A 13,996-nucleotide genomic window follows, 5' to 3' on the forward strand; every position below is an offset into this window, starting at 1 on the left:
TCTTGTGGGACAGTTTTTAGCCCAAGTAATGTTTTTTGTGCAAAACAGATGCTTGCAATAGATTCAGCATCATGAAAACCCCCTAGTTTGACCCCTCATATGCTACTTAAAGCAGATTCATTTTTTGCTTTTTTCCCCTGTAATGTAAAGTTAATGGGACAACAAATCTAGCGGCTGATAACACCAATTTAGCTGTGTCTAAGAAAGGGTTATCATACCAAAATATAATCTACAGATATAGAGCTTTTATAAAATGCCTGGTAATCTTTGCCACCTTTTTGATACCGACAACTCGTATGTCCCATGGACTAAATGTGTGTTGGGAGAGATGTGTGAGAACTGCTTGTGTTTGTTCTACATGGGTGTTCAGTTACAACAGTAGGCCTAAGTGGAAGGCGCTTAAAATCACTTTCTTTCACACGTCTAATGTTTCACAAAAGCTTTTCTGCTGCACTGCCTGAACCTAGAAGAACTCTGAAATTATACTGTACTTTAACCACTTAAACACCAGCATTCGTGTTGTGGGGAAAGCTTTCGCAGAAAATAGCAGATCGACATAAGCTCACAAGAGCGCAACACAGAGTGCAACCGAGCATAAAAATGACTTTTAGTTCTACTGGCTCTCTTCTCCACTAGTCCCTCCCTAACATTTTACTCCAGTTTGTATTTGTTGAAGAAACTGTCAATATTTAATCTTAGTTTCAGTCATCATAACTTATTTTTTATTTAGTTTTTTCATTAAAGGTAGAGTAAGTGATTTCATTTAATTCAAATATAACAAAATGGGTCTATGTTCTGATAGTACTACGATTGTGTTTGGTCCATATTTGGACTTCAGCCATAGGCCTATCTCCTTCAAAAACTGTTTGGTGACAACTTGGCTTTCCTCCAATCAGGATAGAGTGGGACCTTCCTCCAATCATGGTCGAGTTGGGGGCGGGCCTTACTGACACCAAGGCCTGCCCCCACTTGATCATGATTGGAGGATCGCCTGTCACCTACATGAAAACTGAAACTGAAACTTAAGTGAAATCACTTACCCTACTGTACCTTTAAGCTTTCGTCAGTCAAAAAAGTTAGCTGGCGGGAAATCTTTCATCATAGTTTTTAGTTGAAGAAATTAACACTGCTCTCCACCCACCCACCCATCCATCCACCCTCTCCACCTATCCACCTATCCACCCACCCAGAACTCCAACGGCCCACCGGACCTGATGCTGGACCCCCGGACGGTGTGCGTGAGCGTGGACGAGGAGGTGATGATGTCATCATCGCGTGCAGGAGGTGGAGGAGGTGGAGGTGGCGATGGGGGGGCGGGGCATCAGCAGACCACCCCTCTCCTCCTGCACCACTACCCCCCCGCCGCCCCCCCACCCCTCAAGAAGGTGGACAACCACCTGACCGAGGCGCAGCGGTTCTCCTCGCTGCCGCGGCGACCGGCGGTGAACATGGAGTTCCGCGACGTGTCCTTCTCCATCCCAGAGGGGCCGTGGTGGAGGAAGAGAGGTCTGTGTTCTGTTCTCTATTAAATCTACTTACGTAGGGGTGCGTTGGCGCAGTCGGTAGCGGTGGCAAAGTCAGTAGCGCTGGCGCCTCACAGCTAGCCTGGGTACCAGCCTGCTACACTATACGTTCAGTGGATTTGTTTTGTCACTTCGCTTCTCAGTCTGGCCAGGCTTCTACGGTATATCTCCAAGGGAGGCGGGACATAGAAGACGAGTAGTTCACCCCCAAAATGACTTGTTTTAATTTGATTACTTATGCCATGGAAACTTGAGTTCAATAATATTTTTGTTGCATTGTTGCATTCCAAAGACAAATTCATTATATTAAATTTACCCCCATTGTGGCTTCCGATTGGTCTGTGGTCCGGGGCGGGACAAATACACCAGTGTGTGTATTGGCTGGCTGATGACTTCTAGCCTAACCCTACTCTGATTCGTTGGAACAACATCCAATCAGCAACGACGTCGCCTACATAACAGGTGACGTTCGGAAATACGAGTCAAATGGAGGGCTTGCCAGACTGTGAAGCGAAGTGACAAAACAAATCCACAGAACGTAGCAGAGCAGGATGGTACCCAGACTACCTCACAGCTGTCCTGGGTTCGATTCCCGCCGGGGACGCTGTGGGGCGCTGGGGGTGTGTTATCAGCGCACAATCCTAGGTGGGGTTGGCGAATGGGCCTTTCTTTGTGGAGTTTGCATGTTCTTCCCGTGTCCCCTAGGGTAGGTACTAGTGTTGCGCGGGTCATGTTTTTTTCATAACCCACACGACCCACAGCCCGCACGGAACGTAACCCGCCCGCACCCGCGCCGCAGAACAATATACAAATCAACGAATCCGCCCGCCCCGCAACCCGCATTTAAAAAAAAGATGGTATATCATCTCCACAATAGCTCATCTTTATATACGGCTCTTCTAAGTACCCAAAGTCGCTTTACAGAAAGGTTTACAGTAGCACAATATTGTCATGGGCTAAATAAACAAACGTGGTGTTCAAATTGGCGTTTAGCCTAAAAGACATTCATTCAAAGACGTTCATTCTCTCTGGGGCATTGTCGGGGTGAGAATGGCGTTTCAGGTTTTATGTCAATCATATTTATACAGCGCCTCGCACATCAGAGTTGCCGTGCGACGACCCATAGGTCTACCTTTTCTGAGCTGAGGTCTCGCAACAGGGTGTTTTAACAGAAACGAGCCTATATCCATATCAATAGACCTGTATGTTGAACGACCTTCGCGGGACGTCTCTAGAAGAGCGACCCCCCAAACATTGAATCAGTGCTGCAACACTGCTCGCACTTTAAACAGACAGCAAAAGACGGACAATATTAAATCCTGTTGGTTATTGATTAATCACCAGATTGGAGAGAAGGGAGCGACTCGAGGTGAGCGTGGTTGGTTCATTCAGTCAAAAAATCCTTCTCACTTGCGAAAGTTGTGTTTCAAATCGTAGACCTATCCGTTGACTGGCTGGTTATATAACTTAACCGACACAAAGTATTTATAAACGGACTTGTGTGGATGAGAGACATATAAGTGAAATCCTGATCAACGACACACGTTGAATTGTTTGTGCATCTTCTCTCTGCTGTGCTCACGACCAGTGGTGCTTTGGGATTTTTTTTCCGGGCGGACGGTCATTTATTGACGTCACGTGCACGCGCGTGCACGCGCCTCTAGAGGCTATTTAGATAGAAAGGATGTCAGCAGATCTGGGAAAACAATAGTTTTCTAGTCTTAATTACATTTGCATTGTTACTTAAGATTTTATGTTCTACTTTCTTTTAATTCATTTAGAAAATACAGCGCTGCAGTAGGATAGAGAAACAAAGTTTGCCTTGGCTTGAACGAAACTCAAACACTAAATAGCCTACCACAGTAATATGGAGCCATGTAGCCTATGAGGAGAGGACACACACACATCGACACATGCACATGCAGTCACAGCTGGAAACCTAGGTGTTAAAGTAGGCTATATATCCATATGAATAGAGGCTTGAGGACGCTCACACATTCACCACTAGAAACCTGTTATGCAATAGTAGCCACTGATTAAAGTATTGCTTGTAGGCCTAGTTATCGCGGATTCGCGGGGTGGGGGGTTGTCGCGGCTCTTGCGGGGGGGTATGCACGCGTTTACAAGCTCGTGCACCGTTCGGTGCCGTCCGTGCGCGTGCATGTGGGGAAATATTTCCGGCCACACGGCGTCCGGTCGCGTCTGGCCCCCAAAGCACTACTGCTCACGACCTCACGTTGTGTCAAATGTTGGCAAAATGTGGTTCGCGGCCCCAACAGGAGCGGGACGGTCCTCGCACCAAGGAGCGGAGGAGAAACCTCGCTCCTCTCTGGCGCATTTTAAAACTCGCTCCCTCGTGCTATTCAAACGTTGTATTCTTATTCTTATAGGCCTACTCTTATTAAGAATAAAAGGCAAATAAGAACAGGTGATTATTCTTATTTATTTTTTGCACATGAGAGTGGTGATAACCCGCCCGCCCGCCGCCCGCCAATTGAGTCTGAAAACCTTGACCCACCCACCCGCATGCGGGCGGGTTGGCGGGTGGGTGGGGGCACCGGGTCGGCCCGCGCACCACTAGTAGGTACCCTCACAAAAACATGCAGTAATCCTGGTCTCTATACTGCCTCCCCCTGGTCAATCAGGACTCCTCATGGAGGGGAAAGGAACTGGTTGGAATAACATGTTCTTTCCACATGCTACGTCCAACCAGGGAAACACAACCCCTGTCAGGTGATAAGAAGTGGCCTGCTCACCCCTCATGCATTGAAGGAAGCATGAGCTCAGTTCGGGGCTCTCCCCAGGTTGGCAGAGGGAGAGCAGCACCCTGGATAACAGTTTAGGCAATTGCTGCGATTGGCAGGGCAATTGGCGCTTGGTGAAAAATGTGTTACAAAATCGTGGGATACATTATTTTTTAATAATCTATCTACTCACATACATAATGGTCTCGCCTGAGCGGGACTGTTGCCTCCCACAATTTTCTTGCTTCCAGTCATACAGTCTAGGGAAGCAGAAGCCGTGTTGATGATCAAGCGATAAAGCGGATGTGACGCCTCCTCCCCGCCTCCTTTTAGTCCTTACAGTCCCTTAAATGTATCCTAATATAAATGAAAATCCATCTAAGCATAATATAGCTTGCTGCTTAGCTGAAATGGAAATCGAAAAATAAAATGTAAAGATATTTTAAAATATATTTTCGAGAGCGGAAATGACGAACAGACGACAGCTTCTTGCCTCGGATTTCGGGAAGTGTAGTTCCAGACTCTATATAGCATGTGGAGATTGTGGGATAGTTGTCTGGCTATGTGAGACTAGAGAATATGAAATATTGTTCCTCAGTGCAGTGCAACATAAAACATCAAACCATCCAACACAAACTTCATAAAAAAGACCTAAACTAAGTATGACATGCACTTCATTTAAAAGTTACCAGCACAACACATAAAGTATACTGTAGCTAAAGTGCCATGGGTGCAATCCTTTAAAAAGGTACCAGCACAGTTTAGTAAAGTGCTGAATTGTGCATTTCAAAAGTGCAAGCAGTGGTTCTCAATCTTTTTCTCAAAAATGAATGTGCATTTGGACCATAGACGCCCATCTGAAAAGATTCTGTGTGCCAGGTTATAAAATAGGGTTAATTTAAAGTGGTTGAACTGATTCTGATGCTACAGAAGTTGTGGAACAAACTCCCTTTGAGGATCAAAGCTGGGGAAGCCTTCCTCTGTGCTTGACGTCAAAACAGTCCGTGTACAATTTGTATGCTGATACTGTCCGTGCGCATATGAATTAAAAGTACCAGAAGGACTTCAGTGTGCTGGCTATTACTTTCTAATCTTCATGAGTCGTGCACCCGGCAAACTGCATTGTACAGTCTGAGTGTGCTGGTTTTAGTTTTCTACTGTGATCAAAGCTGCTCCCAGCCCTCCACACTAGGGACTTAAACATAGGGAAAAACACTTGTTGTTTTGTGTGTGTGTGTGTGTGTGTGTGTGTGTGTGTGTGTGTGCGCGTGCGTGCGTGCGTGCGTGCGTGCGTGCACGCGCGTGCCTGCGTGCATGCGTGTGTGTGTGTGCGTGCGTGCGTGCTTGCGTGCGTGCGTGAGTGCGCGCGTGTGTATTTAGTTTCTACTCTGACCTGTTATGACCGACTGACATTGTGACTGAGTTCATGTTGTCCTAGTCTAGTCTTCTTTGTCTTGTCCTATGTTTTTCTCTTTTTCCCTTTCTTCTCCCTTCCTCCGGACTAGAGGAGAGACAGACAGTGGGACAGCTGACAGGGAGACAGTGTAGGACAAGGGTTCCCAAAGCTTTCAGGTCGTGACACCCCATAATAATCACATTTGAACTGGGGGCCCCCCCCCCACCCTGACAAGAACTTGGAATTGTAGAAGTTGAGGATTTAGGAACATTTTGTTTGTCTCGTTTCCACAGATGAATATTGCACTAGTTAGTCGACTATAGGCAATATAAAGAGAAAAAAAAGATATATATATATATTTATATATTAAGGGTGCCGGAAAAAAACGATATGAATCGATTATCGGTTTCAACACTAGCGATACGGCCGCATCGATGCGCGTTTACCCGGATCGGTCCAAATCGCGGCCGTATCGGTCGATGTATCGGTCCTAAAGTTAATAATCGGATTAACTGGATTTTAGCATTAAATAATTAACCTGCTGTGAAATTCTCAACTTACTTACTCAGCGTTTACTGTTACAAATCAGTACTTCAAAAGTGAGCGCTGCTAAACAGTCAGTGCTGCAGTGCAATGGAAAGAAAAAAAAGAAAAAGCTGCCTGCTGCTCTGTCCTCCGCTAGAGCTGGGTTTCTGCGTACTGCAGTCACTGTCCTGCTGGAGGCCGCAGATCTACAAGCCCACAGCGCGTTGCATGTGGATGGGTTGTAAACTTATAGATCTGCTACTTCCGACGCAGCACACTGGTGCGTGTATGACGCTAGCAATTGCGCGACACACAGCGACTTGTAAACAAATCAACAACGTGGTAGTTCCATATAACACTGGATTATTCCAGTGGAGAAAAGCAACGTTTGGATTTTATAAGAATGCGACAGTAATGGATTGGATAACACTTTTCCCAGTGGAACCATCAGAAGTCCCTGCACTTCGACAGCAAGGTAATAATCACAGCATCAGCTTTTATTGCAAAGGGCTACTATAGAGTATTGGTTTTCAAAGTGGGGTCCGGGGACCCCCAAGGGTCCTTGAGGGAGTTCTAGGGGGTCCTCGGCGAAATGATAGGAACCAAATGGACCCTTGGGTATGTGTAACTCAGGGGAGTGTACAAATGGAGCCAAATGGACCCTAATGGACCCTTGGGTATGTGTAACTCAGGGGAGTGTACCAAATGGACCCTAATGGGTCCATTTGGTTCCATTTAAACTTAAGACAAGAGCCTGATCCATGTCAAACTGGGGGTCCTTGACATTGATTTTTTTTTTAGAACTACTGCAGTAGAGCCATAATATAACAAGAAGACATGATGTGTGCCAGACTTCAAATGTTGCACTTACTTTATACTGCTGTTGTTACTGTTGTAAAGTGGATCTTTTTGAAATGATCTTATTGACTGAATAACAGCAGGCTCTTTTACTAGTTTTATTTGGTGATCTGATCTGTGGCATTGGTGAGGATTGATCTGATCTGTGGCATTGGTGAGGATGTATTTTAGTTTTTCAGTGTTATTATAGCAGCTTTGCAAAGTACAATTGTTGCACTGTACTGAAGCCTGAAGGGCCAGGCCTTTTGTGTGTTTGTTTTATATTTCTCCACCTGACCAACTGTAACTGCTAAAGTGAAGCTCTTTGAAATGGGTGTGTGAGACAGATTTTCAAACCATGTCAGTAGGCTTTGTAGTTTACATTAATTATTTTTTGTATCTACATGTCTGTGTCTATTTAGAATGAACACAACAATGACATGATACTAAAATGATTTGTCATCCATCTTTCTTTACAATTTTCTGTTATTCCTTGGTCTTTTATGAGATATCCATTATTTGAAGGTCAGCAATGCTACTTTATAGATTATAGCTTCTTAATTGAATGGAAAATTAATGTTTCATTAAACGTATACATCAGATCACATCGAATCGTATCGAATCCAATCGAATCGCATAAAATTCCACAAAATCGAAATCGTATCGAAATTGCACCGTATCGAATCGTATCGAATCGTTCTGTATGTAAGATGTATCGTCTCTGAATCGAATCGGAGCCCATGTATCGGATACGTATCGAATCGCCTTGTAAGGGATGGATACACACCCCTATATATATATCTCTCTTTTTCATTTTTTTCTTCTTTTTTTAAGGGCTAGTGAAAGTTACATGTATGGTTTGTGCAATATGAAATGTGAGCTTACCATAATCACAGTAATCCTTACTCATATTCAAGGCTTTTAGAGAGAAATTCACTTCAGTTTAGAGCACTGCAGAGTGAAGGTCTGGTGTCTGTGACCCAGGTGATCCTCTTGAGATTGTTAAAGCATCAAAGAAGGCAAGTATGTGTTTGCACAATGAAATAGGTCCACTCTACATCTATTCAAAGATAGCATCAAAGCCAAGTCATTGGCCATCACTAGTGTGATGTAGCTAGGTTAGGTTCTAAACAAGAAAGCATCTATAGGCCTATGTTGTTGCACAGAAATTAAGCACCTTTACATGAAAAGTGTGTATTAGATTAATAGGATATAAATCGTGATATATATATATATATATATATATTATATATATATATAAATCGCAAACAAATTAGGCCAATCTCTCAGTTGAATCATGCTAAAAAAGAAGAAAAAAAGGGGGGAAAAAAGAAGAAAATACATTATTCGACTAAGAGATTGTTAGTCGACTAAGACCCATTAATTCCGATCGATTAGTCGACTAATCAAGGTCAGCCCTAGTAGGAGGCGAACTTTCGTATAACCCACGATTTTGTAGCCTATTTTTCACCCAGTGGCCACTGGCCAGTACCAATTGCCTAAACTGTAATACTGGGCACTGTTCTCCCTCTGCCAACCTGGGGAGAGCCCCGAACTGAGCTCATGTTCCGTCATGCATGAGGAGTGAGCAGGCCGCTTCTTCACCTGACAAGAAGGAAGGAACACTCCGAAGGCGTATGTGTTGGCCCGAATGCATAGAGAACCCAGGCAACAAAACAGATTGACACACGCATGGAAAAGCTCTGTAAAAAAGCTGCAATCAACCGGTTTTATGTACTCTCCCGACGGAGAGGTGATTGGAACTGCAACGGCCAGTGATTCAAAACATCTACCACTCACCCAAGCGCAGTGTTGCATTGCTGATTCAATGTTTGGGGGTATGCGATTTTCAGACGTCATGCGTACGTCGCTTAACACCTACTATACAGGTCTATTGATATGCATACAGGCTTGTTTCTTTGTTAAAACACCCTGTTGTGGCACTAAAGCGTTGTTGAGGTCGGGGGTTGTTTGGCATCATGAGAGGCATGACACTGGTCAGAAAAGATCTGGGTCGGTGACTACTCATGTGACAAGAGCAATACAACACTGCCCAAGAGGGAATCCCTGCTTTGCTTGGCCAGGGGCCAAGCTAAGCTTATTGTGAGCTAAGCTTCAGGCAGGTCTACTTGTCGACCAGTAGGTGTCCTAGTAACACCAGAGAGTCGGAGATTTTATCAGAGAAAACATTGACAAACTGTGATGATAGGACTGGGCTTGGGTGGCGCAGTGCTAAAGTGCCTGTCCAGCACTGCAGAGGTTGTGGGTTTAAATCCACCACGGTGCACCTGGCTTTGTCCAGAGTCTACTCTACACGGACACTATTGGCAGGGAAGCCTGGCGGGGAGGGTGATATTTGCCATTGCATGTCTGAGCCAGCACTTGTCAGCAGGGGAGTGTTGGGCGGAAGAAGTATGACAAAAGCTCTATATACTTCCTCCTGGTGGGGGCTCCTCACTGGCAGTTGAGTCAGTAGGATACAATGGCAGTGACAACACACAAATGCGTGTGGAGAGGAATCACAGAGTTATATTTAATAGAGAGGTAACCGGGAATCCCTGTGGCCTAATGTGGGGCCTCTGCACGTCGTCTCGCATGCGCAGCAGCGTCACGTCACGTGACTCGAGCCCATTGGTCGAAAGCGTTTTCACTCGCGCATGTGCCTCTGCCCCAGCCATAGTAAGCTGCAGTACCAGAATTGGCCACCATGCATGTCCAAAGTCAAGTGCTTCACTTCTTCCTCTAGCTCCAGGTTCTGAATTCACCCTTTGTCAAGTCCCACCCGTTGTCCTGCCCCTCTTCACACCCATTGGTTGCTTTGTCATGGTGGGACACTCAGTGGGATACTCCATCCACTACCATTTTAATTCAGTTGCTTCGTATTGTTATTCTGTGTGTTCAATTCTATTTTCAAACTTGGTTTACGTGAAATTGAGCTACTCAGTGGCAGTATAGTGACTCAGCATGTTTTTAAATGTTTTTATTTCTCCAAAAATTATGTTTTAGTGAATTCAATATAAAAAGGCGGAACCAGGGCGGGACATGGCAGATAGAGCATGCTGGTTGGTCAGTCAGGGAAAAACCAGAAGGCTAACAAAGGGTGAATTAAATCATGGAGTCTGAAACGTAGTACTCCTTTCCCTTACAGTAGTTGTGATGTGACTGTGACCCTTTTTGGTATGACGGCATTGGCTATTGGCTACAGCTTTGGCTATGAAAAAAGGGCTCTGGCCATCCACTTTCAACCTGGTATCCCAATTTTGTCCATGTCATATATTTACTAAAAAATAAAAGAATAAAACTACGTGACAACGTGACGCGTTGTGAGCTTGTAGATCTGCTATTTTTGGTGAAGAGAGTGCACCCACTGCACCCTCTTTGGGAAACCCTGGTCTAGTGAGTGTCTCTCACAGCAGCGCCGGGCCATTAGAGCAGCTGATGGCTCTGAGCTCACAATCCAATTAAAGCAGTCTCCACGGCAACAAACGAGCTTACGGTTATGTCAGGATGGTTAGATAAATAATGGAGAGGTTACTTAAGGTCAGACTCTCTCTCCTCCTGTGAACTGTTGGGACCAGTTCATTCTCAGCGGTGTAAAGTAACTAAGTACATACTCAAGTGCTGTACTTAACAATTTTTGTGTATTTTCTTTTATTCTACTGGAGTACTCCTCTGTGTTAAAGGGCCACTTCACCTCTGGGACAACCCGATCTTATTGTTGTTTGGGACACGAGCAACACAAGCCTGAGTTATTTTTTGTGTTCAATCTGTGTTTTTATATATTTTAGTATTTCAGCATGACTAGTGATGCATTTTGCATCATCAGTGATGCGTTTTGCATCATATGATGCAAAACGCATCACTAGTACATGCTGAAATACTAAAATATCTCAAAAAACAGATTGAACACAAAAAATAAAAAAACAACAATAAAATAAGATCAGGTTGTCCCAGAGGTGAAGTGGCCCTTTAATTTAACTCTGGGTTACCAATGCCGGGGACCTGGAACCTTAGAAACAGCGAGTTAAACACTGTTTTATTTCTATTTGATCTATTTATAGATTTTTGGGGATATTCTGTAGCCTTCATCGACAGTGACAGTGGAGACAGACATGTGGATAGACATTTAGGGGGATGACATTCAGCAAACAGTCTGGCCTCCCGGGAATCCAATCAAAGATCAGGGCATTTTGCACCATGTGCCTCTAACCCCTGGGGTTAGAACCCTCTAGGGCCTCTCTAGAGTCTGTTATTTCCTTTGCTGTCATTTGTTGGTACGGTTATCTTGGCATTAAAGTATGATTGCAAGGGTACCTATTTCTGTATTATTGTTGCTATAGGGCATAGCAGTGGGTTATTGTTGGTGCCACTACATAATCTGTAGTGGCACCTATCTAAATCTTCCAAAAAAGATTTACAAAAATATTTATATCAATTATTTTAAGCCTAGAATCAAGCCATCCAGGATCATGGTGAATCATGACCATAAAACCTTTGATTCTATGCCGCAGCGGCAGACATTTGCAACAGAAACGTGTATTACACCTACAGATGTTGTCCAAACATCAAATCGCTTCACGTTATCTCTATAGTCATGTGATTGAGACAGATCTGTCGTATTTTTTATATTCCATCCTGATTGCCAAAGATTGGCCACCAAGGTTTGCAGGAGTAGCCTGTTTTGTATAAAATGCCTCAAATCATGATCTGATTTGAGGCATGATCTGATTGCACACACATTCTCACTACATTTTCAAATCGGCTATAACAGGCCGATTCACGTGTGATAAAATAAATTGACCCTCACACCGTTTGCACTTGCACAATAGTGCCAATTTAATGTTTTGATCACACAGACTTCTACATAGCTTGTAGATCTGCTACTTTTGATACTTTAGTAACAGTTTTGGACAGTGATTGTGATGTCATCGTATTCCAGGGAGGAGATGTAATACAAAACAAAAACAAAAACAAATGCATGTTTAACCCGTGGGCGGGTCTATGTGCTCTGTTGGTCTCAGGTTACAAGACGCTGCTTAAAGGGATTTCTGGGAAATTTGCCAGTGGAGAACTGGTCGCCATCATGGGACCATCGGGAGCCGGCAAATCAACACTGATGAATATACTGGCTGGATACAGGTACTGGGTCTTAGGGCAACCAAGCTATTGTTCTCGTCCAGCTTTATCTTCATCTAGAGTGACCCCAAGATCAGTAACCTTTTCTATAGATCAATAGCTGTGTCCAGATCCAGAACAGATCCATTCTCCATTCCGACGTAGGACAGTGATATTAATCCAAAAGACGAATTTCCACTCAGTAATCAATAAGCTCTGGTCCATAATCTATCGGATAACAGCGTTTCACTTCCAGTATGCCCCTGATTATTTCCAACATCATCTTTTTTACCTCAGTAAAGGTGAAATGTTCAGTAGAAAAGGCTTATATAATATCCTTTCCATGTTTTTTAGCCTATTATTTGGTGGGGGTTAAACGTTGAAAACATACACATGAGAGCATTGCGTTCAGCTGATCCATCGCTTCTAGACATAACAGATGTACAAGTTGTCAAGAAGATGTGACGCCGATCTGTATTTTTTTATGTTGAACTTCTTCAGCACGGTGAAGATGAAGTTGGATATTTCATTTCCTTTTGCCTTTTACGGTGTGAAATGGGGCATGGAACAATGCAAATGAACTCCTCTGGAACGTGCTTGAGATTTTAGGATCAGCTTTTGTGAATTGCACGTCCGTTGTTACTTAGAGAAACTACACCCTCCTTTAGTCACTTTATTTACACGTTATTTACAGCCAGCTTAGTGAATCAGGCCCAACGCCTTTATCTCTTATCTCCAATGTACACTATAAAATCCTCAGTGTACCGGTATATTAATTCTAAGAATGTACAGATTTGGGGAAAACTTCAATACCACAATGCAATGATAATCGAAAGTAAAATGTACTTTGTACTACTGCAATTTGTACTTTTGAATACCTATACGCACATACCTTTGAATACTATTTTTTAAAAGCAAGAACTCCAGTACTTTAACTTAAGTAGACTACAGAATTGGCAGAGCAACCTTTACTCATAATTGAATAATACCAGTATTTGACTATGGTATCAATAGATTAATCTACAGAGCGCTGCCCTGTTGTTGCGGGGTCGCGGTGCCAAGCGGTGTCGTGTGACACCGCAGTTATGATTCCCACTCTGTGGATTCATCTATAATTTGACTCAAGTAGCCTACTGGGGTAGAGTACTTTGTCCACCACTAAATACAGAATCAGAATCAACTTCATTGTTACATCAACAGGTTTACAACAGTGTTTCACAAGGGAAAGTACATACTGTTTATGTTGATGGTGGTGGTGATGGTGATGGTGATGGTGATGATGATGGTGGTGATGATGATGATGATGATGATGATGATGATGATGATGATGATGATGATGATGATGATCATGGTGATGATGATGTGACTGTGTGTTACCAGGGAAACGGGGATGAAGGGTGAGATCATCATTAATGGACAGCCCAGAAACCGGCACTCCTTCAGGAAGGTGTCATGTTACATCATGCAGGACGACATGCTCCTCCCACACCTCACTGTACAGGAAGCCATGATGGTAACGCAGGCCACGCCCACACTTTTGATTATTATATCGTCGTTGTCGGAAAACCTCTTATCTCCAAGTTCCAAATGTGTATGTGTTCTCGTGAAATAAAAAATCATACAAGACTGTTGCGCAATACTGAAAATAGCAGATCTACAAGCACACGATTTTTGCAAAACACATTTTTGGACACTGCTCCTACAGATTTTGGCCTAAAATCACGCAAAGCGGAACAGAGTATCTCTAAAGTCATGTCATCAACATGGATCTGTCCCATTTCCCATATTAGCTCCTGATTGGCTATGATCGCCTTTAGTTTGTGTATGCGCCGTGACGGTCGCTTATCTCCCGATTA

General features: G+C 43.8%; 1 protein-coding gene across 1 annotated transcript in view; it reads left to right on the forward strand.

Moving 5' to 3' along the window:
* Nucleotides 1–13,996, forward strand: part of abcg1 (ATP-binding cassette, sub-family G (WHITE), member 1) — a gene marked incomplete at both ends in the record, with an annotated part of 37,686 nt that overhangs the window by 8,836 nt on the left and 14,854 nt on the right. The window contains 3 exons of the mRNA XM_080730895.1: nucleotides 1,191–1,506; nucleotides 12,047–12,164; nucleotides 13,521–13,653. Coding sequence (XP_080587021.1) covers nucleotides 1,191–1,506; nucleotides 12,047–12,164; nucleotides 13,521–13,653 — 567 coding nt within the window. The remainder of the gene's footprint in view (nucleotides 1–1,190; nucleotides 1,507–12,046; nucleotides 12,165–13,520; nucleotides 13,654–13,996) is intronic.

The sequence above is a fragment of the Nannobrachium achirus genome (genome assembly GCF_963921795.1).
Source record: "Nannobrachium achirus genome assembly, chromosome: 8".
NCBI classification, from domain to species: Eukaryota; Metazoa; Chordata; class Actinopteri; order Myctophiformes; family Myctophidae; genus Nannobrachium; species Nannobrachium achirus.